This window comes from Sarcophilus harrisii, chromosome X (genome assembly GCF_902635505.1).
Source record: "Sarcophilus harrisii chromosome X, mSarHar1.11, whole genome shotgun sequence".
NCBI lineage: Eukaryota > Metazoa > Chordata > Mammalia > Dasyuromorphia > Dasyuridae > Sarcophilus > Sarcophilus harrisii.
This window is the reverse complement of record NC_045432.1, coordinates 72,000,884-72,026,265: the sequence shown is the minus strand read 5'-3', so window position 1 is coordinate 72,026,265 and position 25,382 is coordinate 72,000,884. Positions and strand designations below refer to the sequence as shown.

Below are 25,382 nucleotides of genomic sequence, written 5' to 3'. Positions count from 1 at the left end.
CCCTTCCCTCTTCGATCCCAACGGGACTCATTCTTCAGCCCCCCTCCCATCCACTCAAGTCCCACCTCCTCCAGTGAGACTTCCCAGAGTCCTCCATTCCAGTATGACCTCGCCTCTCCAAATGCCCGTGGTATTAGATGGAGTTCATTGTTTTGTGGCTCCAAAATCTCTTCCCAGCTAGATTGGAAGTACCTGAAGGGCAAGAGCCACAAGTTGGCTTTTCGAATGTACCCCCCAACACACACACACACACACACACACACACACACACACACTTTCTAGTTATGGTGATGAATAAAAAACAAATAAATAAAATCCCCAAGCTCCCCACCTTTAAGCCAGGTTTCTGTGATTGACTTTCCCAGCGACTGGGCTGCCACACATGCCAGTCAGGGCCACTCCCCCAAGGGACAGAGCTAGAACGTGGGGGTTGCCGGCTTTCTGAGATTCTTGATTATGGAGGGTATAAGGAGGAGGGTGAGCATGTGTTTGCCAGGGCTGGCCCCCAGCAAGAAAAAGGGGCCGTCAGGCACTTAGTCGGCAGTGCCCCCTAGTGGCGATCCGTATGCCCCCGGCCGGTGGGCATCATGTTGAGTCAAACTTGGCTCTGAATGCTTTTGCTTTCACAAGGGGAGCTGTGATTGGGGGATGCTAAGGTCGCCCTCCAGAAGCTGCTTAGTCTCTCTCACCTTCATTTTCTCTTCGGTAAATGAGGGTTAAAAAACTTTCCGATCTCCAGAAATCCTGGGCTCAAGTAAGGCTGTGCCTTGAAGAAGAGACCAGGAAATCTTCAAATGCAAAATGGGTCTCCCGGCCCCTATAGCACAAAACCCTGCCTACAGCGGATGCCGCCTGGTTCTTGTTCCCCTGTATCACTGATCCTGGAAAGAAGACAGGACGTAGAAAAAAAAATCTTCAATTGCTTGACCCTTAGTTCCTTCATTCATTCGATCACAGATGTTTCTGAAGCAGCTGCTGTGTGTCGGGACTGATGGGAGGCCCAGGACCCGCCCCAGGGAGCTGACAGTCTAGTTGGAAATGGGCAAAGGTAAGTAGCCTTGACGCAGGCCTTGTGAGGCCTGGGCTGACTGCGGGAACTGCAGTTCAGTAGAGATTTTGTTCGGTGGCCCCTCGGTGGCGCAGGCACTGGGCACACAAACACAGACCTGGAGCTGGGTCCTTGGCCCACCAAGCCCCCGGGTGAGTGGGAGCCTCGGGTCCTTGCCTCAGGGGACAGGGCAGGGACGGGATTGGAGTTCGGCTCTCTTCTGGCTTCCCTCCCAGCTGCCCTTTGTGCCCAGAGCCCCTTCTCCTGGCTTATGCCCGTGGGGTGTGGGCGAGGCCCCTAAAATGCAGCAAACAGCATCAGGGAAAGCAGGGGCGGATGGCTACCCAGGTCGGGGTTCGAGGCAAGGCCCCCCCGAAAGTGCCCCCGCAGAGCGAGAGCCCCCCAACGGCCCTCGTGGTCACCCTCCCCTTGGTCTGAGCAGCCGAGGCCCCTGGCCCGGCGCTGGCGCTCGGGGCCACCAAGGCCCCCTTTAGCCCTCGGCACAGTTTTCGGGGCCCCGAGCCTCTTTCGGCGCCTTCCCTCCCGGCCTCCAGTGGCCGGGGAGCCCCGCCGGCGGCCGGCGGCCTCCTCGGCCTCTCAGCACTGCCGCGCGTGGACAGAGCCCCGGCTCTCGGGCTCCAGGCGCAGGTGGCTCCCACTGGAGGCCGCCAAGCCCCCAGCGAGACGAGTACCCAGCCAGGCCGCTAGATGGCCCCCTTGTGATTCGGAAGAAGCAGCCGCTTCTGCGAGACCCAAGCGAGCGGAACCCACGGCGGGCGACGAGGCAACTTTCTCGGGCCGGCGGCCCTTCCGCGCCCGGCGCCCGCCCGGGTCCGAGAAGCAGCGCGACAATGGGGGGAAGGGGCTTGGGTTAGGAAGACGGGAACGGGCTCGCTCCGGCCCGGGGGGGAGCGGGGGGGGCGGAAGGGCGGCGAGATCCAGAGTTCCCCGGGGCCGCCGGAAGGACTCGAGAGGGGAGAGGGGCTGGGGGCTGGGGGGGGGGAGCGCGGCCGGGAAAGCTAAAGGACACGCCGGAGCCCCCCGCCCGCCCCGCCCCCGCGGCTTCCCTCCGGGGCCCGGCTTCGCCGCGCGGCCGTCCCCGGGGCCATCGCAGCCTCGCGAAGGGCCCACTGGGCGCCGGCTCTTTCACCCGGCTGCAGGGGCGGGGAGGAAGCCCCCTCTCCCCGTCTTTAAGCGAGCCGAGCCGGCGAGCTCAAGCAGTGACATTGAACTTGACTGGAATTCTCCCCTGATCTAGCTCAGCCGGTGGAATCCGGCCTTTGGGAGAGCTCTCCATGGGGCAGGAGGGAGCGGCCTCCTCCTCCTCCTCTTTCTCCTCCTCCTCCTCCTCCTCCTCCTCCTCCTCCCCTTCCTCCTCTCCCTCCTCCCCCTCCTCCCCTTTCTCCTCCCTCCTCCTCCCTTTCTCCTCCTCCTCCTCCCCTCCTCCCCTTCGTCCTCCTCCTCCCCCCCTTCCTCCCCATCCTCCCTCTCCCTCCTCCTCCTCCCTCTCCTCTCCCTCCTCCTCCTCCTCCCCCTGCTCCCCATCCTCCCTCTCCTTCCTCTCCTTCCTCCTCCTCCTTCCTCCCCATCCTCCCTCTCCCTCCCCTCCTTCTCCTCCTCCTCCCTCTCCCTCCTCCCTCTCCCTCCCCCTCCTCCTCCCCCTCCTCCGGGGGGCACTGTTAATCATTTTTTACCTGAGTAATTCTCCCCTCGCTTCTTGACCTGGGGGACTGTTAATGGGCCGGCCTCCCATGCAGACTATTTTCTCCAGCTCAATCAAATCCTGGAGGCGCCAGTTTACTTTTATCGATCAGCGGGTTCCTGACAGGCTTTGCCACAAGGAAGCAGCATCATCCTTTTTTTAACTCGAAGGGGAGCAGCTCGCCTTAAAGTTTACGGCTACCAGCCTCCCCGCGCGGCGGGCGAACATTCTGGCAGCCTGCGACCCCCGGCCCCGTTTTAGGGAGACGCCAAACCCAGAAATCCCGGGCTCCGGGGATCACAGCCTCAGACCCCCGGCAAAGGGGCGGGGGGCGGGGGGCGGGGTTGAGCTCCCTTTAATTACCGCCTAATGCCCTTTGTTCCTCCCCACTCCCCGCCGAGGTAAGTGAGTCCGCTCCGGGGCGGGGGCCCCGGGGGGAAGGAAGAGCTGCGCTTTGCGGAGCCCCGGAATCCTCCATCCCCTCAGCCCGAGCCCGGCCTCGGCCCTGCCGGTCCCCGAGCTGTTCCTCTCCCTCCCCAGCCCGGCTTGGTCCCCCACCCCTCCCGACCCCCCAGTTCAGTGGGTCTCCCCGGGCCTCGCCCCCCCACCCCCCACCCCGGGCCCTGCCGCTCCCAGGCTTCCTGGGCCACTTCCAGGAGGCCGTCAGCCCGAAATCCGCGCCCCTGCCCACCCATCCAAGGGGAGAGCTCCCCGCCGGCGCCTGGGCTCGGCGGTTCCTGAGCTGGCTCATTCCTGCCCGGGCTGTGCCCACCAGAGCCCCCCGCTTCTCCCGAGCCCGCGCCCCTCACGACAGACTCTTCGACGCCGATCGTGTGCTCTGGGGGGGGGGGGGGGGAGGGTCTCCGCCCTGGGGAGAAGAGATCTCCCTAGAAGTAGGCTTCGTTTTCCCTTTTCTGCCCCTCCCCGCCCCACAGTGAGGAGCTGATGAACTGGGGCCACGGACGGGGGTGGGGGCGGGGGGAGAGGGGCTGCAGAGGGAGGCGGGCTGCTGGGAGACGGCAGGTTTGGGAGCAAACCCTTCCTGTGGTCAATTTGCCTTCGGATCGTTCCTTTAAGGGTGAGCCTGAGCCTTCTTGTGGAGCCGAAGCCTTGGGCTGATTTTTTACCTGGGCTAATTACGACTTTGCTCACCTACCCGGCCAAACGTCCCGACCTCCTCCTGGCCCCGGGGGCGGCGGCGAAGGCTCGGAACCGAGTCTGGGAGGGCCAAGAAATCCTCGCCCCCCCCCCCACCCCGGCCCTCCGGACCCCGCCACTGCGGCTGACCAAACAACTTGCCCCAGTATTTTTTTTTAATTCCTGTACCTAGTGATCTTAATGAAGGTCCCTAAGCAACGTTGAAGAGGTTCCCGCCGCCCCCCCCAGCTGGGCCGCCGCCCCCCTCGTTTATCGGGGCGCATTTCCCGGGGCGCGCCGGTGTCATTAGGTCTCCATTCCAGCTCTGTGCTCCCGCGCCGGGCGGGGAGGCGGCCCCTGAGCCCCGCTGCCCACCCCGACCACAGCGGGACCTCGCTGGCAAGGAGCAGGGATGGGCGCGGGGCAGAGCGGGGCTCCCGGAGGGGGGGGGGCGGTGCTGGCTTTCTCTGCCCCGGCCTGGGCTTCATCCACTGGGCTTTGGTTGGAACCTGGCTTATTTATAGGCAGCTCCATTGGAAGGGGATATAGACGCCCCCCCACTCACACAGACACACACACACACATATGGCAGACCCAAGAGCGCAGCTGCTCCCCCCACATCCCCAGACTGGTATTTTATTAGGCGACGAACAAGTGGGAGAACGGAGCAAGAAGTGCAGCTTTAGTTACTGGCATCTCCGCATTTGGTCTGGCCGGGGGGGGGAGTCATGGGGAGGGGGCGGGGGGGGCGGCAGCAGAGCCAAGCTTTCAGGGGATCACAGCCTTTCCCAGAGAACCCCAGCTCTGCAAGATCCAAGTGAAAAAGAGAAATCTCGAAAAATCAGCCCCCGAGCTAGGCCAATGACCATCTCCTCTCTGTCTCTCTCTCTCTCTCTCTCTCTCTCTGTCTCTCTCTCTCTCTCTCTCATCCCCCACCCCGCCGCCGCCGCCGTTTTTCCCCCCACTTCAAGTCAAGAGACGAGAGAGCCAGGAACGGGGGGACGAGGAGGAGAAGAGGGGAAGAAGAGGCGTCTCGGGAAAACGATGGGGCAAAGACCATCTCCCCCGAATCTTTCCCCGGCCTTGCCCGAGAAAGCGGCGGCGGCGGCGGCGGCGGCGGCGGCGGCGGCGAGCGGTTCATCCAGAGGATGAACTGCGGCGCTCAAACCTAGCCCCTCCCGGCTTGGGTACCACTTCTCTGTGTGTAAGTTTCTCCCGCTTGGCTCCGCCCCCCTCGGCGAGCCGGCCCCGCCCCTCTAGCTAGAAACACGTCCTGCCGTCCGCTGATTGGCTGCAGCCTGGCGTAGCTCCGGCTCCAGCAAGCCCTCTCTCCAGCTTCCGCGGCCAGTAGTTTGCGGCAACGGGAGGAGGAGCAGCAGCAGAGGAGGAGGAGGAGGCGACGGCGGCGGCGGCGGCGGCAGCAGCAGGAGCAGTGGCGGCGGCGACATCGGCGAGGTGGGAGAACGAGAGGCAGAGGCAGAGGCAGAGGCGGAGGCAGAGCGAGCAGAAGCGGCGGCAGGACAGCGGGTTCGCTCGGTGCGCGGCGCAGTCGGGGCGGCCTTTGGCAACGGCCCGCGGACCGTCCTCCGGAGCGGCTCCCGGGAATTCTGGCAGCCGGAGATTTGGGTAAGAACTTCCAAGATCTCTCGGCCGCTAGCAGCAGCAGCAGCAGCAGCATCTTCGGCTCCCGCACACACACTCGCACGCGCACGCACGCACACACACACACACACACACACACACACACACACACACCTAGAGAGAGCTCGGGGAAGGACCGGAGAGAGCGCCACGAACAGACCCCGGGCCTGCAAGTAAACTTTGGCTGCCGGAGCGAGCGAGCGAGCGAGCGAGCCGCCGGAGCCTGGCCGGGGCAGCCGTGCGGAGACCCGGATGCCCGTGAGAGGAGGATGAGCTCTGGCGGATCCGATCTGGCAGCAGCTACGCCGATTTCGCACCCACCCCACCGGAGCCCAAGGTAGAAGGCGAGCCCGTACCTGCGCTAGCTCCCATTGTCGGGGCCAGTCCGTAGCGTGGTGACTTCTCCATCCTCTCTCTCCGCTCTCCCTACTCGCCTCGCCCTCTCCCGAGCCCGCTGAAAGAACCGAGACTCTGATTCCCTCCCCAACCCCGCCCCCCCTCCTCCCGGGCGAATACCCTGGCGATCGGCTGCGAAAACTTGAGGCGGTGGGCGTAGTGCGCTCCGGGCTGCGGCGGTGCTAACTTCGATTTCCCGATCGCGGCCGCCCCCGCTGCCCCTTCGACTCGTTTTCTGGGGGGGAAAAGAGGCGATTCTCCGCAGGAGGCCCTCGGTCGGTGCCAGCGGCCCGACGGGCGGAGGAAAAAAAAAAAAAAAATCCCTCGGCGAGCGAGCGAGCGAGCGAGCGAGCGAGAGCAGCCGCTTCCGCAGCCTCTCCCCTGCCCGGCGGCCTGAGCCCCGCGACCCAGGAGCCGCCGAGAAGCCCCGGCGTCTGCAGGACTTTCCGCCGCCCTCGGCCCCAGAAGCGGCTTCCTCCCCTCCCCTCCCGCGGACCTCGAGCCAAATCTGTCATTTTCTCCGTCTCCCAGACAAAAGCAGCCTCCAGACCGAGCGAGCCGTCAGGACGCGCTGAAAGTGTGCCCGTTTTCTGCAGTAAGATTTGTGCATTTTTGGGGAGGGGGGAAGATATTTGCGCATGCCAGGTGCAAAGACAGCTCAATCCCCTCTCCGGTGACCGTGTGTGCGCGGGGCTCGGCGGCCGCCTTCTCCACCGGCTTTGGGCTCCTCGTCCGTTTCGGTAACTTGGGGGTTTTCGGTGCTTTTTCTGGCCCCGGCTGCTCCCTGGCCAGCCGAAGAAGACCTCTGTCCTCCCCGTGTGCTCGCGACCTTCCTCCCTTCCGCTCCGATTTTTTTTCGGCGGGGGGGGCCCCGCTTGGCTGCGGATCGCCTCCCAACTTTAAAAAGGCCACCGAAAGAGCGGCGGAGGTGCGATCGGCCGGCTGGGCAGCCCGGATCGAGGAGAAGAGCTGAGGGCAGCGCGCTAGCTCTCTCGCCCTATTTCAGTCTCCTCTCCCCGCCTCTCCCGGCCTCTCTCTCCACAGCCCCGGCGGCGAGTTCGCCTCCCGGTTCCTTTCCCGTCCTGCTCGGCGGGACTCGTCTTTTCCGCTTCTTCTCTCGCGCTTCCTCCCTCCCCGGCAAAAGCAACAAAAAGGGGCAAATACCAACGGAAATCGGGGTCCCGATCGAGAGGCAGAGCCACCAGTCGAGTAGTGGGGAGCCCCCGTAAAGAAGGAGTCACGGAGCCAAGAAAAATGGATTCTTTTTTCCCCATGCTCCTCCTCGAGGCTTTGCTGTGGACCCAGGCGGCATCGCTGATCAATTTAAAATACTCGGTCGAGGAGGAGCAGAGAGCGGGGACGGTGATCGCCAATGTGGCTAAAGACGCCCGGGAAGCCGGCTTCCTGCTGGACGCCCGGCAGCCCGCCTTCCGGGTGGTCTCCAACTCGGCCCCCCACCTGGTGGACATCAACCCCAACTCCGGGCTGCTGGTCACCAAACAGAAAATCGACCGGGACCTGCTCTGCCACCAGAGCCCCAAGTGCGTGATCTCCCTGGAGGTGATGTCCAGCTCCATGGAGATCTGCGTGGTCAAGGTGGAGATCAAGGACCTGAACGACAACACGCCCAGCTTCCCCAGCTCGCAGATCGAGCTGGAGATCTCGGAGACGGCGAGCCCCGGCACGCGCATCCCGCTGGACGGCGCCTACGACCCGGACTCGGGCAGCTTCGGCGTGCAGACCTACGAGATCACGCCCAACGACCTGTTCGGCCTGGAGGTGAAGACGCGCGGCGACGGCTCCCGCTTCGCCGAGCTGGTGGTGGAGAAGAACCTGGACCGCGAGACCCAGGCCCGCTACAACTACCGCATCACGGCCCTGGACGGGGGCGACCCGCCGCGCATGGGCACCGTGGGGCTGGCCATCAAGGTGATCGACTCCAACGACAACAACCCCGTGTTCCCCGAGCCCACCTACTCGGTGAGCGTCCCCGAGAACGCGCCCCTCAACACGCCCGTCCTCCGCCTCAACGCCTCCGACCCGGACGAGGGCACCAACGGCGAGGTGGTCTACTCCTTCTACGGCTTCGTCAACGAGAAGGCCCGCGGCCTCTTCCAGATCGACCCGCACAGCGGCCTGATCTCGGTGAGCGGCGCCATCGACTACGAGCAGGGCCGCGTCTACGAGCTGGACGTGCAGGCCAAGGACCTGGGCCCCAACTCCATCCCGGCCCACTGCAAGGTCACCGTGAACGTGCTGGACGTCAACGACAACGCGCCCGTCATCAACCTGCTGTCGGTCAACAGCGAGCTGGTGGAGGTGAGCGAGAGCGCCCCGCCGGGCTACGTGATCGCGCTGGTGCGGGTGTCCGACCGCGACTCGGGGCTCAACGGGCGCGTGCAGTGCCGCCTCCTGGGCAACGTGCCCTTCCGCCTCCAGGAGTACGAGAGCTTCTCCACCATCCTGGTGGACGGGCGGCTGGACCGCGAGCAGCGGGACCAGTACAACCTGACGATCCAGGCCCGCGACGGGGGCGTGCCCTCCCTGCAGAGCACCAAGTCGTTCACCGTCAAGATCACGGACGAGAACGACAACCACCCCCACTTCTCCAAGGCCTACTACCAGGTCATCGTGCAGGAGAACAACACCCCGGGGGCCTATCTGCTCTCCGTCTCGGCCCGGGACCCCGACCTGGGCCTCAACGGCAGCGTCTCCTACCAGATCGTGCCCTCGCAGGTGCGAGACATGCCCGTCTTCACCTACGTGTCCATCAACCCCAACTCGGGGGACATCTACGCGCTGCGCTCCTTCAACCACGAGCAGACCAAGGCCTTCGAGTTCAAGGTGCTGGCCAAGGACGGGGGCAACCCCTCGCTGCAGAGCAACGCCACGGTCCGGGTCATCGTCCTCGACGTGAACGACAACACCCCGGTGATCACGGCGCCGCCCCTGGTCAACGGCACGGCCGAGGTCTACATCCCCCGCAACGCCGGCGTGGGCTACCTGGTCACCGTGGTCAAGGCCGACGACTACGACGAGGGCGAGAACGGCAGGGTCACCTACGACATGACCGAAGGGGACCGGGGCTTCTTCGTCATCGACCAGGCCAACGGCGAGATCCGCACCACCCGGACCTTCGGGGACGGCTCCAAGACCACCTACGAGCTCATCGTGGTCGCCCACGACCACGGCAAGACGTCCCTCTCGGCGTCCGCCTTGGTCCTCATCTACCTGTCCCCGGCCCTCGACGCCCAGGAGTCGGTGGGCTCGGTCAACCTCTCCCTGATTTTCATCATCGCCCTGGGATCCATCGCCGCCATCCTCTTCGTCACCATGATCTTCGTGGCGGTGAAGTGTAAGAGGGACAACAAGGAGATCCGGACCTACAACTGCAGGTAACGGCCCCTGACCCTCCCCGACCCTCCCCGACCCCCCTCCCTCCCTCCCCTTGTCGTGGCCGTCTTGCTCCCGGTCCCGGTGTCTGTGCGTCTCTGTGTTTAGACTAAGTGCCTTAAAAAAAAAAAAAAAAAACCAAAAAACCCCACGAAAGCACCGAGTTTACTTAAATACTTGGGGGGTGGGGTGGGGGGAGGGAACGAGGTTCGTCCCAGCCCGAGGGGATCAATTCTGTGGCTCTGACACTTGGCTGTAAGACAGTCGTTTGCCGTTTGCATTCTGTCATAATGATGATCAGCAGAGAAGCAATTATCTTTCTAAAATTTGCACAGCTGTCTCCGCCAAGTTATGGCAGGAAAAAAAAATCAGAAAGGGAAGGAAGAGTTTTCCTTCCCCCCCCCCCAAAAAAAAAAAAAAGAAAAGAAAAGAAAAAGAAAAGTCCCGAGCCCCAGCAAGCAGCCGCCCTGACGGGAGACGGAGCCCAGCTCTGGGCCGGCTCTGCCGCTGCCCGGTCCCGGGGGAGGGAGAGGAAACGGGGCTGGGGATTCGAGCTGGGTGGGGGAGGGGAAGGAAGGGGAGCGGGGGGAAGGAGCCGGAGAGCCTGGCGTCTGCGCTCAGCCCCAGCCAAAAGCTGGGGGGGGGGGGGGGCAAAGGGAACCCTTTTCGCAGTCGTCCCGATGCTCCCAAAGACCGGGGTGCTGGGCTGCGGTGTAGACCCGGCACCCAAACGGCCGACAACACTCTCCCCTCCGTGGCGAGGTGGTTATCGCTCTTCTGCCCGCAACGGCGAACGGGTGGGTGGGTGGGTGGGGGGGCGCTGGCCAAGGTAGGGGCACCCTCAGCTCGGGGCCCCGCCGGACAAAGCCCCTCGGACGCTCGCGTCTCCGAAGCTGCCGAGGGGGGGGGGGGGGGGGGGGGGGGCGCGAATGCCAACGGCCAGAGGGGAAAGGGGCGAACCGAGAAATCGCGACAAGCGATCGGACTTCGGGGAGCCCCGGCTTCATGAAAGGGCGAACCTGGAGCACCTGTGCTGCGGATTCTTCACATGCAGACGCCGTTTATTATTTTTTGCAGCACTACCGAATCCCAGGGTTCAAAAAGGCAAAAAACAAACAAACCGGTTTTGGAGTCGGAGGCAAATGAAGCCCGGGTTCCCGTGCCCCCTCCCCCTCCCCCCGCCGGCTCGGACCCCGCAGGTGTGCGGCTGAGAGCGCGCGCTTTGCCGCCCAAGCATTTCTCCCGGCTCTCGGGCCGCCCGTCTGTGCCTGACGTGGGCGGCCGAGCCACCCGAAGCCGTCCTGGCCCGGGGCCGAGGCGGCGGCGGCGGCGGCGGCGGCGGCGGCTCGGGTCCGAACGGCCGCCCGGAGGGCGAGCCGCCCACTCTGCCCGCCCCAGGCGGAGCCCCATGAATATCAATGAGGGCCCGTAAAGGAGCAGCTGCCGCCCCGCCTCGGAACTGGGGCTAATCCTGTTAGCCGAGAAGTGGCTCGGGCTCCGCGGCCCCGCGGGCTGGGGAGCTAGGGACCCGTCCCGGGCCGGGCCCCAGGCGTCCCGGCGGGCGGAGGCGGGCTCTCTCCCAAGCGGCCGCCGGGAGCCCGACGCGGCCCGTCCCGCACCAAGCGAGGCGGCGTCTCGGCCCTTCGCCGGGACGAAAAGGAGCCGGCCGAGCTCCGCGAGCCGCCCGGGAGAGAAGCCCCCGGCCGCCCGACGTCCGCCCGCGGCCCGACAGGGTCCTCGTCTTGCCGCCCCGGGCGGCCGCCCCCCCCCCCCCCCCGCAGGCTCCCGGACTCGGGACGGCCGAGGCTTGGCAAACCGCAATTCGGTGCCGTGCCCGATAGAGAACTAACGGGCAGCGCCCAGGCTGCCCCTTGGCCAGGCCGCCCAGCCTAGGTGAGCCAAAAAAAAAAAAAGCCACGCGGTGATTCCGGCCGAGGCTGCTGCTCTAGCAGAATCTGGCTGCATTTTTTTTTTTAAACCACCGAGACCCCGGGGCGCCCCCAGTTCTCCTCCGCTTTTCCCTTCCTCCCCCAGCCCTCGGCCCGTAGCCTCGGTGTGCTCCGCCCGCCGGCCGTGCCCGGGCCCCGGGGAGCTCCGAAGAGGCTGCCGGGAGCCTCTCGGCTCGAGGTGTGGGCAGTGCCCGGGAGGCCCCGGCCTCTCCGCGGCCCTTCTCGCCTCTCCCACTCCCTCGGCAGCTCGGGCCCCGGGGGCCGGGCTCTGCTTTTCGGTCGGGCTCGGGGTCCTGCGGGTGGCCTCCGGCAGCGCCCCCCCCCACTCGGGAGCCGGCCCGCAGTGAGCGTTTGGCTTGGCGGCGGCGGGCGGTTCGGCCGCCGCCCCCTTTTTTGGCGGCCCTGCTCTGGTCCCCGGCGGGCAGAGGTCGCGGTCCCCGTGCTGTAGAAAGTAATAAAGGGTGTGGAGAGTCCGCCCCGTTGTCCCGTGCTGTGTCTCTGTGTGTCTGGCTCGGTGTGAGGCGAGCGGAGCCGGGTCGTGTCCGGCCCGTTCGCGGCCCCGCTGTCTGTGGGTCTGGCTCGGTGCGGAGCCTCCGCTGAATGCACTAACCCTGACATTCTCTTGCAGCAGCTGCCTAGCCATCCCTCGCCTCTTCTGCCATTTCATAAAAAGGCCCAAACGGCAAGTGGAGGGGCTGCGGCTCTGTTTCTCCTGGGAGCAGGGAGGAAGGCACAAAAGCAGGGGAGAAACGGAGCCCGCCGGGACCAGGTACAAAAGGCGCTGCTCCCCGTTCGAGCCACCGCGGGGCCGGCAGACGCGGGCGGGGGGGAGGGAGCCGGGGGGACGGGACGGGAGCCGGGCGCCCCTCGCCGGCCCCGAGGGCGCTCCGCACCTGCCGGGGGGCGGTGACGCGGCGGGAAAGGGCTAACGCTCGGGGGAGCAGGGGGCCAGGGGCGGGAGCGGTCCTCATCGCCGGGGTCTTTTTCCCTTTCCTTCGGCCCCATGTCCGTCCCCTCACTCTTAGTTCTCTCAGGTCCGGCGGCAGCGCCCGGCTTCGCGCGCCCGAGCGTGTGCCGTAGTTTCCCGTGGGCTCCCTTTCCCCCCCCCCCCCCGGCCAAATTATCACTAGCACATTTCTCCCCCGCTCCCCGAGGAAGCGGGGCGGGGGCGGGGTGGGGGGCGCTCAATCCGGCCCGCAAACTCTGGGGTCCCCGTGCCGGAAGCACCAGGAGGAGCCAACTCGGCGTCAAGGGGCCCGGAGGACCTTGAGCCCCTGGGGGGGCGCGGCCGGGCGGCCCAGCGAGCTCACCCTGCCTTGTCTGTCCCCCAGGATCGCCGAGTACTCCTACGGGCACCAGAAGAAATCGAGCAAGAAGAAGAAGATCAACAAGAACGACATCCGGCTGGTGCCCCGGGACGTGGAGGAGAACGACAAGATGAACGTGGTCAGCTGCTCCTCCCTGACCTCGTCCCTCAACTACTTCGACTACCACCAGCAGAGCCTGCCGCTGGGCTGCCGCCGCTCCGAGAGCACCTTCCTGAACGTGGAGAGCCAGGCCGGCCGCGGCGCCGGCTCCGGCCCCGTCTACCACCACACCTTCGCGGTGCAGAGCGCCCAGCAGCCCGACCTCATCATCAACGGCGTGCCCCTGCCCGAGGTGAGTGGGGCCCCGCCCGCTCGTACGTTCCCCCGCCCCCTACCCCTCCATCAGCCTGGGCCAGGGTTTTAAGGAGGCGCTCGTCCCAGAGCCCTCCGGGGCATCTGTGCCTTACATGTGTTTTTCCATTCAAAATGGACCTGCTGGGGCAGCTAGACTGTGCCGTAGATGGAGCACCAGTGTTGGGAGTCAGGAGGACCCGAGTCCAAAAGTGATCTCGGACACTTAACACTTCCTGGCTGTGTGACCCTGGGCAAGTCACTTAACCCCATTTGCCTCAGCAAAACAAAACAAAACAAACCCTTAAACAAAACCACAATAACAACGACAAAAAAAAAAAAGAAAAAAATAAGAAAAAAAAAAAGAAAAAACCCAAAACAAAATAAAACCAAAAAAAAAAAAAAAAAATTGAAGAGGCCCAAGCCCCAAGATATTCTGCTTTATTGGCTCCACTTGCTTCAGGGAGAGCCGACCATTCCAGCAGAGGCTCTGACAGGCTGGTGGAAGAGGAGCTGTCGTTCTGAGGGCTGTTTGGCCCAAATTAGCTTTGCCCTATTCCTGCTGACTGGCAGCTATCTTCCTTGGAGGGGGGTTCGAGGGAGGGGGGCAGGAAGCCAGATTCCTTTGCCATTTGGTGGTAGCTCTGGCCACAGCTGCCGGGAGAGGAGCTTGGAAAACTGTCACTGGCCACGGCCCTTGGGGGTTTTCTTGTTGTTTTGTTTTTTGATTAACTGGATCTTGATGGCTGCCCTTACCCTGGCAAAGGGAAACTGTCATTTGCCTCATTTGCGTGGGGTTTGGCGATTAACTGTGGCTATTAGTTGTGGCTGCCCTTACCTGGGCAAAGGGAAACTGTCCTTTGCCGCGTGGCTTTGGGACTGACCATGGATATTAGTTGTGGCTGCCCTTACCTTAGGAAAGAGAAAATGTCCTTTGCCGTGTGGTTTTGGGACTAACTGTGGATATTAATTGTCTGCTCTTACCTGGGCAAAGGGAAATTGTCATTTGCTGTTTGGTTTGGGGGCTAAGCGTGGCCAGCAGCTGCCTGTGTCTGCCCTTACCTTGGTAAAGGGAAATTGTCCTTTGCCATGTGGTTTTTTTGGGATTAACCGTGGATATTAGTTGTGTCTGCCCTTACCTGGGCAAAGGGAAATTGTCATTTGCTGTTTGGTTTTTGGACTAATCGTGGCCAGCAGCTGCCTGTGTCTGCCCTTACCTTGGTAAAGAGAAAATGTCATTTGCCGGGTGGTTTTGGACTAACTGTGGATATTGGTTCTCTGTGTCTGCCCTTACGTTGGCAAAGGGAAATTGTCCTTTGCCGTGTGGTTTTGGGACTAACCGTGGCCGGCAGCTGCCTGTGTCTGCCCTTACCTTGGTAAAGGGAAATTGTCCTTTGCCATGTGGTTTTTTTGGGATTAACCGTGGATATTAGTTGTGTCTGCCCTTACCTGGGCAAAGGGAAATTGTCATTTGCTGTTTGGTTTTTGGACTAATCGTGGCCAGCAGCTGCCTGTGTCTGCCCTTACCTTGGTAAAGAGAAAATGTCATTTGCCGGGTGGTTTTGGACTAACTGTGGATATTGGTTCTCTGTGTCTGCCCTTACGTTGGCAAAGGGAAATTGTCCTTTGCCGTGTGGTTTTGGGACTAACCGTGGCCGGCAGCTGTATGTGTCTGCCCTTACCTGGGCAAAGGGAAATTGTCCTTTGCCATGTGGTTTGGGGATTAACTGTGGATATTAGTTGTGTCTGCTCTTACCTTGGCAAAGGGAAATTGTCATTTGCTGTTTGGTTTGGGGACTAAGCGTGGCCGGCAGCTGCCTGTGTCTGCCCTTACCTCGCACAAAGATTGCAGCTAGTTTTTCCAATGGGAGTGTTTTCTGGAACCACTAGGAAGGTGGCTAACGGCTATTGAAATGCTGGAGGGGAAGAGGTGGAGAAGCGTGGAGGGGATCTGCATGGGGGGGGGGAGGGAGTGATGCTTGTGGTGTCCCTTGTGCTTTTGTGTCGCCGTCGCTGGGTTGGTGACCAGCTCCCTATCTCGGCTGAAGGGGATTTGGGAGGTGATTTAGTCCAACCCCCTTATCTTAGATTTCCCAAAATGAGGCCCGGGCCAGGGCCGGCCACTCCCCAAGCAAGGGCTCCACAGCGAGGCAGCTGTCGCTACCACGGGAGCCGAACCCAAAGTGGCGGCCGGAGCAGGGCCTCCTGGCCCGGCTCTTGCACCTCAGTTGCCCAGGACAGAGAGAGGGCTAAATGGCTTCCCGTGAAATGGTCACCCTGACCGAAACCCCCAAAGATCTCTTGGTCTATCTACTCATTCTGGCCTCACTCATCCAACCATTCGTTTGGTAACCATTTATTAAGCCCCTACTGTATACCGAGCCCCGGGCTGGGTGAAAAGGGAGGGGGGGGGTTACAAAAGCCAAACAGTGTCTGCCTTCAAGGAGCTTAGGCTATACCTTGGGGCCCCACTGTACAAAGCAGAAGAAATAACAGCCTAATTTGGAGATGGAGAGAGCCTCAGGTTTAGGGCTCCTCCATTCTATTCCATTCGGCACAGCTGAAGTGGGCTTGGGCCAAGTGGCCTCCCGGGTCCTTTCCGGTTCTGGGTTCGAGGCCTACGGAGCCTGGCGCCGGGTTCGGAGGGGCTGGGGTGCGAGGGGGAGGGGGAAGCAGGAGCCCGTCTCCGGGACAAATGGGAACGTTTTGGAGGAGCCCCGGGTGAAGGATGGTGGGAGTAAATTATTCATTCCCACAAGAAAGCGGAGCGCAGATATAGTCAATTAATCAATCAATATGTATTTATTGAATGCATATTATATGGCCAGTCCTGTGCTGGGCTCGCTATAAATATTAATCAGGCTGGGCTAAGAGTCCCAGAGACCAGGCCCAGACTGGTGGGAGGGGCCCCTCTGGACGCGGTGCCTCCGGTGCCGGGGGGGGGGGGGCTTCATCTCGGTGGCCTCAGACACCCCCCGGGGCTTCATGGTTCCCTGGCCCGCCCCGGGAGAAGGGCCAGCCATTGGCCCGGCTGAGCCCGGACTCGGGGGTTCGAACTGGGCTCGGGCCCCAGAGCAAATGGAAGCCGGTGGCTAATAGGGTCAGCAGAGGCGGAGCCGAAGGCGCCTTGGGCCACACCCCGGTTAAGGCAAAGAACTGAGTTGGGATCATTCCTCAGCCCTTTTCTGCCTTTCCCGGGGCCCCGAGCTCGATGCAGAGAAAGTGCCCTGCAAAACACCCCCCCCCCCCCCCCCCCCCCCCCCCCGCGGCGAGCACGGTCCCACACCGGGGAAAGCCAAGGGGACTGTGGGCCCCGGGCCCCGGCATTTCCACCGCATCTGCCACCAGATTCCATATGGGGAGGGCAGAGGAGAGGAGGAAAGGAGGAGGGCAGAGGCTTCCTTTCCCCCATCTAGTAAAGCTTGCTCAGAGAGGGCGGAGCAGCAGAAAGGGAGGCCATAGAGCATCTGGGCCCGGTTCTCTTTGCCAAGGGCCTGAGCACCAGTGCCATGGGAGCCTAGGAAGCCAATTGGCGGGTGCCCAGGGGATGGGGCACCGGTATGCCCGGGGCACCAGAGGGGCGTCATTTTCCCAGAGGCCTTCACTGTGGCGCTTTTCAACGGGCTTCCTTGTCCCTAGCCTGCCTGGGAGTCTCCACACACTGAGCTAGGCTCGGTGCCTGATGCAGAGCCAGAAACCCAATGCTTGTCCTCAGAGCACTTCCAGTCTCACAAGGAAGGGAGAGGAAGAAGCTTTTGTTAAGTGCCCACTTTATTCTAGGCCCTTGGCAAATAGGCCCTCCTTAGATGGAAAATAAACTCCCTGGGGGCAGGGACTGTTTCACTTTTGTTTTTTTAATCCCTAAATCTTTCAAGGTGCCCTACACAGAGTAGGAGTCATTTTCCCAGAGGCCTTCACTGTGGCTCTTTTCAGCGGGCTTCCTTGTCCTGTCCTGTCCGGGACCTCACAAGTCCAACCCCGGGAGCCTCCACACACTGAACTAGGTCCTGTGCCTGATGCAGAGTCAGATACTCATTTATTGACCTCAGAGCACTTCCAATCTCACAAGGAAGGGAGAGGAAGAAGCTTTTGTTAAGTGCCCACTTTATTTTAGGGCCCTTGGCAAATAGGCCCTCCTTCGATGGAAAATAAGCTCCCTGGGGGCAGGAACCATTTCACTTTTGTTTTTTTAATCCCCAAATCCTTCAAGGTGCCCTACACAAAACAGGAGTTGGATTGGGTTGAATTACAGCGAATCCAGTGGAGAGGCTAGCTAGAGTCCAAAATGGCCGCAATGGAACAAGATGGATTTGGTTCCAGTGGCAGGTTGTGCGATCCAGCCTCTGAGGGCCCCGGGCCTCCCCCTCCCTCCATCTGCCGTGGCAGTTACAGGCAAGCATATCCAGCCTTTCTGGTTAACTGTCAAGGTTACCCACTTTGATGCTGAATTGGGGAAGCTTCTGCATCGATGCACAAACACAGACAGCCCATGCCAAATGGAGCTGCCCAGAGAGGCGAGAAGTGAAAGGGCCTTTTAAGGCAATTAGGCTGATAAGGGGGTTGTAATAGAGCGCCGGGCCCAGAACTGGAACTCAACCCGGGCCGCCCATCTGGACCGGGCCCAGCATGGCCAAGTCCCAGGGCAAACTCAGGGCGACTTCCTCCCCCTGGAGCTGGATTTCCTCTTCGGACCAGGCTCTTAGCAGCTGCTCCACAAACTTGTTCTTGAAAAGATTGAGATCACTGCATTTGGATGTGGCCACTTTCTTTTTTCTTTTCTTTTCTTTTTTTTTTTTTTTTTTGTAGGATTCAGTGGTTTCGTTTCATTCATTCATTCATTTATTTATTTATTAAAGTAACTTTTTATTGACAGAACCCATGCCAGGGTAATTTTTTTTTTTTTTTACAACATCATCCCTTGCACTCACTTCTGTTCCGATTTTTCCCTCCCACCCTCCACCCCCTCCCCCAGATGGCAAGCAGTCCTCTATATGTTGAATATGTCATAGTATATCCTAGATACAATATCTGTGTGCAGAACCAAACAGTTCTCTTGTTGCACAGGGAGAATTGGATTCAGAAGGTAAAAATATCCTGGGAAGAAAAACAAAAATGCAAACAGTTTACATTCATTTCCCAGTGTTCCTTCTCTGGGTGTAGCTGCTTCTGTCCATCATTGATCAATTGAAACTGAGCTCTGGGTGTAGCTGCTTCTGTCCATCATTGATCAATTGAAACTGAATTAGGTCTCTTTGTCAAGGAAATCCACTTCCATCAGAATACATCCTCATACAGTATTGTTGTTGAAGTGTATAATGATCTCCTGGTTCTGCTCACTTCACTCAGCATCAGTTCCTGAAAGTCTCTCCAAGCCTCTCTGTATTCATCCTGTTGGTCATTTCTTACAGAACAATAATATTCCATAACATTCATGTATCACAATTTACCCAACCATTCTCCAATGGATGGGCATCCATTCAGTTTCCAGTTTCTGGCCACTACAAACAGGGCTGATGTGGCTGGTTTCTCTAGTGGATTGTCCTTATTATGGTACGCCGTCACGGTGGCCCATCTGTGTGAAGCGCTTAACAGAGGCTCTGTTGATCTGTCCCTTTTATGCCTCTAAAAACATAAACCTGTAAAGGAGTCTGGGACACAGAGAGAGCGAAAATTCCTGGCCCAGATGGTCGGAGGGCCGGGGTTAAGTCCTATCTATCAGGCCATGTGTGGTTAAAGGCACTTGTCATGGGACTGGCTGCCCGTCCTTCCAGGTTTGCACAGATCCCTTAGAGGGCAGCACCTTGTGTTCCGGGTGCTGGTCCATGAACAGGGATGGTTGAACTAAAATGGGGGTGGATGGGTGGAGATAAGAAGCACTCCCATGTAAGCCACCATGCTAAACCCCAGTCAAACATTGTCCATTGAGTTCTCCAGAGCACCGTTGACTCGGGAGGGGCGATGGAGGCAGAGAATCATTTCCCCCCAAAGGTTTGAGGGAACTGGAAAGAATCGCGAGAGCGTGACCGTCTCATGGAGAAGTCGGAAGCCCCGGAGAGGGTGGGAGAAAACAGCCCCCTGGGGTGGAGAGGGGAAATGGGCAGCGGCTGACATTTTGAAATTTGAGTTGCTGGTTCTAACCAGGAACTTCGGGGTCCTGGGTTCGGATCTGGAAAGGGCCTTGTTATAGGATGTAAGCTCAGGGAGGGTAGGAAGCCTTTCAGGCCTGGGCTTCTTCTCTGAAGGCTTTAGCACCGTCCCTGGCACAGGACACGTGCTTAACAAATGTTTGGGAATTAAATTCCAGGTCCTGTAGCCTAACCTCGTCGTTTTCAGGCCATAGAACTCTTGCTTCTCGTCCATTTTCTTGACCATAATATGATAAAAGGATGAGGGAGCATTGAAAGATCAGTGCAGACCCCACTGTGTGAAAACAAACACACAAACCAGCGGGCTTTTCCTCAGCACGTTCGGGATGTTGAGTTTTGGGAACTGTCCCTTGGCTGCCATTTTAGCCATCCTATAGCTAGCACTGCTAAAGCTGGGCCCAAGCAGCCCGCTCCATTATCATCTCCATGCGCCTGACACACCCCGCTTAGTTTACATTAGGATTTGCTAATTTATTATTATCATTCCTGATTAGCAATTAGCTGGTTACCTTAGAGATCAGTTGGCTCCCTGTGCACCCTCTCCAAAGTTGTGTTCAGCCAGAGTCTTCTTACTAATGATCCTGAGATTTCATCCCCTCTGGGGATTGGAGGCAGCGCTTTTTCCATAGAGGGCTCTCAGCTTTAGGATTCCTTTTTCTAATGGTGAAAAAGAACCGTGACCATTAACAGTATGCTTATTGTTAGTGACCTTATCAATATCTACCTCTAACCTTTCAGGACCTTCCCAAACTCTCCAGGGTTTCCCAGCAGGTCCTGACCTGCTCGAGGAAATGCCTTACTGGGAGTTCCCTAGACTTGTGAAATTGGAGATCTCTTAAACTACCTCCCCCAACACACACACACACACACACACACACAGTCACACACACACACTCACTCACACATTCACACACTCACACTCACACACACACACACTCACATAAACACACACACTCATTCACTCACACACACAGTCACACACATACACACACACACGGCACAGAAATTGGCAAGCATGTGTGTTGCCAAAACTAGTACAACCCAAATTGCTAAGGTAGCAAGGTGAACAAAGCCGGGGTTCCTAGCCTTCTGTCACTCATGACCTGTGTGACCCTAAGTGAGTGAAAATGAGGGCGTCGGACCCCATGAGCCGGGGCTACCTTCCCATTCAGTGATCCTAGATCCAGGTTTTCCCAGTGAGGAGCCACCGTGGATGGCCCAAAGAGCCAGTTTTGGAGTCGGGAAGACCTGGATCCAAGTATTACCTCCATCTTGGCTATGGTGCCGGGTGAGTCCCAGCCACTCAGCGTCCAGGCCCACTCTCTGAAATTCCAAGTTTTGGGTGAATGGTTGATTTGTTTCCGTGGAGGGAGTTTCCATACAGGGAATGCTCCACAACAGTGAAATCAAAGCTCCAGGCTCCTCCCATTATAGAGAATTTAATTAATATTAATTATTGGGGCTAGGGCCTGGGCCAGTGATTTCATGGGGGTAGGGAACCTCCCGGCCAGTCAATTCCCTCTTCTGATCCAGGTTAGCTCCTTCTCTTTGTCCTAAAGCGCTGGCTCAGTGGCTGGGCCCAAAGGGGGTCCCACAGCCAGCAGGTATCAGAGCTAGGTCTGGAACCCAGGGGTTCTGGGTTAGAAACCGAGTTCTCTCTCTACTCTTCCTTTCTTAATAATGAACTCAGGAATGGTAACAACAGCCCTTATGCTTCCATGGGCTCTGTGACTCCCTGTTCTATCTGGTCCTCAGAGTCACCGTGACCCCCCTTTCCATAGCACTTGGCCCACTTGCTTTAAGACTCCCCACAATCCCAGAAGAGGAAGGGGCTACAGGCCCTTGTCTCCACGGTGCGGAAGGACTGGGAGAGACTACTGACTTGCCCATGGACACACGGCTTGTAAATATCCCAAGCAGGATTTGAACTCGGGTCTTCCCGAGCTCAACTCCAGCCTCCTGTCCATTAGGCTGGGATGTCTCTGGCACAGCAGCGAGGTGGGCAGCGCGAGCACAGATTAGGAAACCGAGGCTCGGGGAGTCGTAAATGGAGGAAGCTGCAATCACTTAAGTAAGAGACCTTCTTGCTTTAGTTAATCCTCTCCCTTTACCGGTTTTCTGGATGGAGGGCATCTGGGTCCTCCCCCCCCTCCCCAACACCTAGGCTCTGGCTGTGACGCTTTTGTCTGACTGCTGGACTCGTGCCCGGGGGCGGAAGCACAGGGGCCGCTGGGGCCAGCTGGATCCAGCCAGACCGAGCCTGAGGTGGCCGCCGGGGTCATCTGGGACGACCCCCCATGGGCCTCTGCTTCCTGGGCTAAGAGGAGGACAAGCGAGCGGAGGCGTGGGGCGGTGAAGCGCTGGAAGGAGAGGGCTGGGTCTGAAAGGGCACCTGGCTCAGCGAGGCAGCCATTTCCCCACTGAGAGGAGGCTGGATCTCTTTCATGTGAGCCTCATTTACTCCTAACAATTGAGAACCTTGAAGCGGAGTCCCCGAGGACCAGTTGTTTGGAGAGGGAAAGGCTGTTCACGCTACATTTCCTCCTTGGCCGTTGTCTTGGGTTCCGAGTGGGCTTGGCACGGGCGCGGGGAGGCTTACCCGACTTTGAATAGGTGGCCTAGGGCCTCCACCTGCCTCCGATTGTTCCTGCCGGCAGGGGAAGGGACCGCACCCTTTGCACCTGCAATTAGCCGATTGTGGACCGGCTCAAAGAGCATTTGTTTCCAGTCTTTCTTCCTCCCCGAGCTGTTGCTTTGGAGCATTTCGGGCAGGGAGGAGCCGGTGTCCCTTTCCCCCGCTCTAAAGCTTAAGGGATGGAGTCGTACAAAAGGAAATTCGATTCAATTTTTTTTTTCAAGTCTAAGAAGCATTTATTAATCGCCTACTGAGTGCCAGGTGCAGGGGTTCAAGGACAAAAAAAGAAGAAAAGAAATTAGAAAAAGGGGGGGGGGGGAAAGAAAAAAGAAAAGTGGTTCCTGCCTTCAAGGAGCTTCCATTCCATCGGGGAGTGGGGGAAGACAGACAAGATCCAAACTAAATCCATGATGATTTGTAGGGAGGGGAGCGGGCACTAAACAACCGGCCGATCAGGCACGGGCAGGGGAGCGAGGCTCCTGGAAAGGCACAGGTGGGACACTGAATGTCATTTACAGGGGGCAGCAAGTGATTAGCTGGAAAGCAAAGACCTTGAAGGAGAACAGCCAGATTGTGAGGGGCTTTAGTTGCCCCCCAAAGGAGATTGGATTTGATTGAGAGGCAGTAAGGAGCCACTGCAGCTTCTTGGAACAGAGGAGTGACTTCCCCAAGTCCAGGTATCCTAAGACATTTTCCTATGGGCCGAAGTTGGAATAATAATAAAATGAGGGAGAGGCCCGGCCCGTGATTTCAAAGGTAAAGGGAGTGGCCAAAATGGAAATTTTCTCACCTGTGCCAGTTGGCTTCTCCTCCCGGTTTCCGGGGTTGCCCGGGGCAGTGAGAAGTGAAGTGATTTACCTCTAGTCTCGCCACATGTTTACTTCAGAGGCAGCACTCGAACCCAGGCTGCTCTTCCATCCTCTTGTGTCACACTTCTGCTTTTCCTAAAAATGAATAATAGCTGAACTGATGAAAGGCTTTATATTTGGTGTCTCATTTGAGCTTTACCATAACTGTGAGTCGGGTATCCCAGGCATTATTATCCCCATTTTACAGATGATGAAAATGAGATTCAGAGGTGAAGGAAGTGACTTGTTTAGGGTCACACAGCTATTATGTTTTAGAAGGATTTGCATTTATTTCTTGACTCCAAAGCCAGAAGGATTCACTCAACACCCCCCCTCCCAGGATGCTAGAGAGGGCAATGGTTCTATCAGGTGAAATTTGTCTCCGAATCTCCAGGGGTGTCTCACTTTTTCAAAGGGAATGACTCTTGCTTCCTCCCCACTATCCCTCCCACCCAACATGTCTCCGCCTTAGCCAGAGTGACACTGGCACAAATCTCACCACCAGAGAGGTTGGCCAGATTTGGACCCTCCCGGTACCTACCTGGGGGAGGGGCCTGGCCTGTATTTCCGTGCTTATCCGGCACCTTGTTAGGAAGAGAGGGCCCTCGGGTTGCTGTCCCGGGTCCTGAAAGCTCCCCAGATGAGGAGCAGTTTCCTCGAGTGATGAAAACCTGAGAATTTCATTTGAAAAAACAATGGCTCCTCTGGAACAGATTTTCTCGTTGGGTTGGGGGCCTGGAGGAGGGTTTAGCTTTGATCGCTATCTACATTCGGGGGTCTCGCTGTAGATGGGGGTGTGCTGGGGAAAACATTCCGGATTCACGCAGCCGGAGAACTCGGTGGGGATAAGGCTTGTTTTGCTTTGACCTGCCTGCTCTGGAGTATCCCCAGAGCCGTGTGGCTGCCTCTTTCGGCATCACCTTGATGAGCAGCCTTCTTGCGCTCACTGAGGAAGCCAGTCTCCATTTTCTCCCACGGAGCCTCATCCGGCTGGAGCCCTTGGAAAGCCGGCCTTCCCCGTCACCCCCCAACCCCTCCCCACCCTTTTCTTGTCCTCGCGCTGTTTGTGGCAGCCTCCATTTGAGAGATCCTCCCTCCTTCCCCCCTGCCTGCCACCAAATCCGATTTCCAGAACGCGAAGGACAATCCTTTCTATATTGTGCTGTTTGTTCTTCTGGACAAAATGGATTTCTTCTTGAATTTAGAGGGGAAAATTGCCGAGCCGGGCAGAGTAGGAGAGTGGCAAAGATGGAGATTTAAGTCAGAGGACCGGGGAGCAAATCTCGGTTGTGCTGCCTCATCCCATGAGCCTTTGCTCGCTTCATTCCTCTGGGCCTTCATTTCTTTATTTGGAAAACAAAGGGGGCAGAGGAGAAAGATGATCTCTACTGTCCTTTCTAGATCTGTGATCCTGTGATCAGCGGGCACCATGTCTGAGAAAGCCTCTCGCACCTCTGGGCCTCTGATCCATTCTGGCAGTATCACATTAGAAGCCAGTCTGACGGGGACAGGAAGTCGTAAAAGGAGACCACGCTCAAAAGGACCATGTGGGAGTGGGGGGGTCATAGGATCTTAGCATTGGAAGCCATTTTAGAGCCAATTAATCTAACCTCCCACCTTTCCAGGTGAGAAATCCAAGGCCTAAAGAGGTTAAGTGAGAGATGGAATGGATTCAGAGAATTTCGGTACTCAGACTCCTAAGGACCCGAGTTCAAAACCCACCTCAGATGCTAAATTTCTCTGAATCTCAGTTCTCTTATCTGTAAAATGGATTAGGATCATGGCTACAGGAGCACTTCCCTCCCTGGGCAGCTGTGAGGCCTAAAAGTGATAACACACAGGAATGCTACAGAAATGTCAAGTATCATTATTATTATTATTACTTGGGGCGGGGCTCTTGTTATTATCACTGAAGGTCACCCAGGGCCCAGAACCAGAGGAATCCGAATCCAGCTCTAACTGGCTCCCTTCTGTGCACTTGCCGGTGCACCAGTTAATGGGATGATCCTCTGCATGCCCATAAGCCTCTGGATTTTCTTTTCAATTGTTTGCTGAGTAACAGCTGAGGAAGCAGAAGCGACTTCCTTTCCCCCCTCCTGCCAGGCCGCCTCCCTGAGTCACTGCACCCGAAGGAAGCTTTAATGGAACTCCCTGGGTGGGAGGAAGCCAGGTAGCCGGGGCTCCAAATGCACCGAACAGCTGAATAAAGATCCCTTTATGGCCTTGTACAGGGATTGCATTTCTGGGGAATTTAAATGGTGAGCCTCGGCCCTTTTCCGATTCTAGCTTTCTGGCCCTGTCACTTCTGCTTTCTCTTCCGGCTTGCTCTCCTTTCCCCCCCCCCCCCGCCCCCCCCCCCCCAGTTGAACAAAGATCAGAAAATCTTTAATTTAATATTTAATTTTTAATATTTAATTAAAATTTTAAAAACAAACAATGGAAAATTCTGTATTTGGTCTCAAACAGTAACAACAACAACAGCAGCAGCAATAATCATAAGGAACATATAGATAGCGTTTTCCGGTTTGCTGTGTTCCCTTATTGCCATAGGCTCCATTAAGCATAAAAGGATTACCTTTAAGTACCTTCAGTTTGGCTTTTGACAACCTGAAAGCCCATTTAGCTTTTGTTTTGGGGAAAAGTATGGATTTGTGATGTCATCTGCATGGGGGACTTCCAGTAAGGAAATTCCCTCCACTATTGCAGATCGGAGACTCCTCAGGGACTACTGTTTGGTTACCTGGGGCTCAGTGAGATAGGATGATTTGCCTAAAACCACATGGCTAATATATGCCCCAGGCTGAATTTGAGTCCAAGTCTTCTGAATTT

The 25,382-nt window shown here is 58.4% G+C and overlaps 1 protein-coding gene across 4 annotated transcripts in view; it reads left to right on the top strand.

Annotated features, from left to right (window-relative positions):
- Positions 1–5,618: 5,618 nt before the first annotated feature.
- PCDH19 (protocadherin 19) overlaps positions 5,619–25,382 on the top strand; it is a 110,801-nt gene continuing 91,037 nt past the window's right edge. For 2 of the 4 annotated variants that reach the window (XM_031945162.1, XM_031945161.1), the window contains exons 1-3: positions 5,619–9,319; positions 11,895–12,035; positions 12,598–12,925. In XM_031945162.1, coding sequence (XP_031801022.1) covers positions 7,179–9,319; positions 11,895–12,035; positions 12,598–12,925 — 2,610 coding nt within the window. In that variant the 5' untranslated portion in view covers positions 5,619–7,178. The remainder of the gene's footprint in view (positions 9,320–11,894; positions 12,036–12,597; positions 12,926–25,382) is intronic. The other 2 variants (XM_031945164.1, XM_031945163.1) reach the window with 1 other exon arrangement.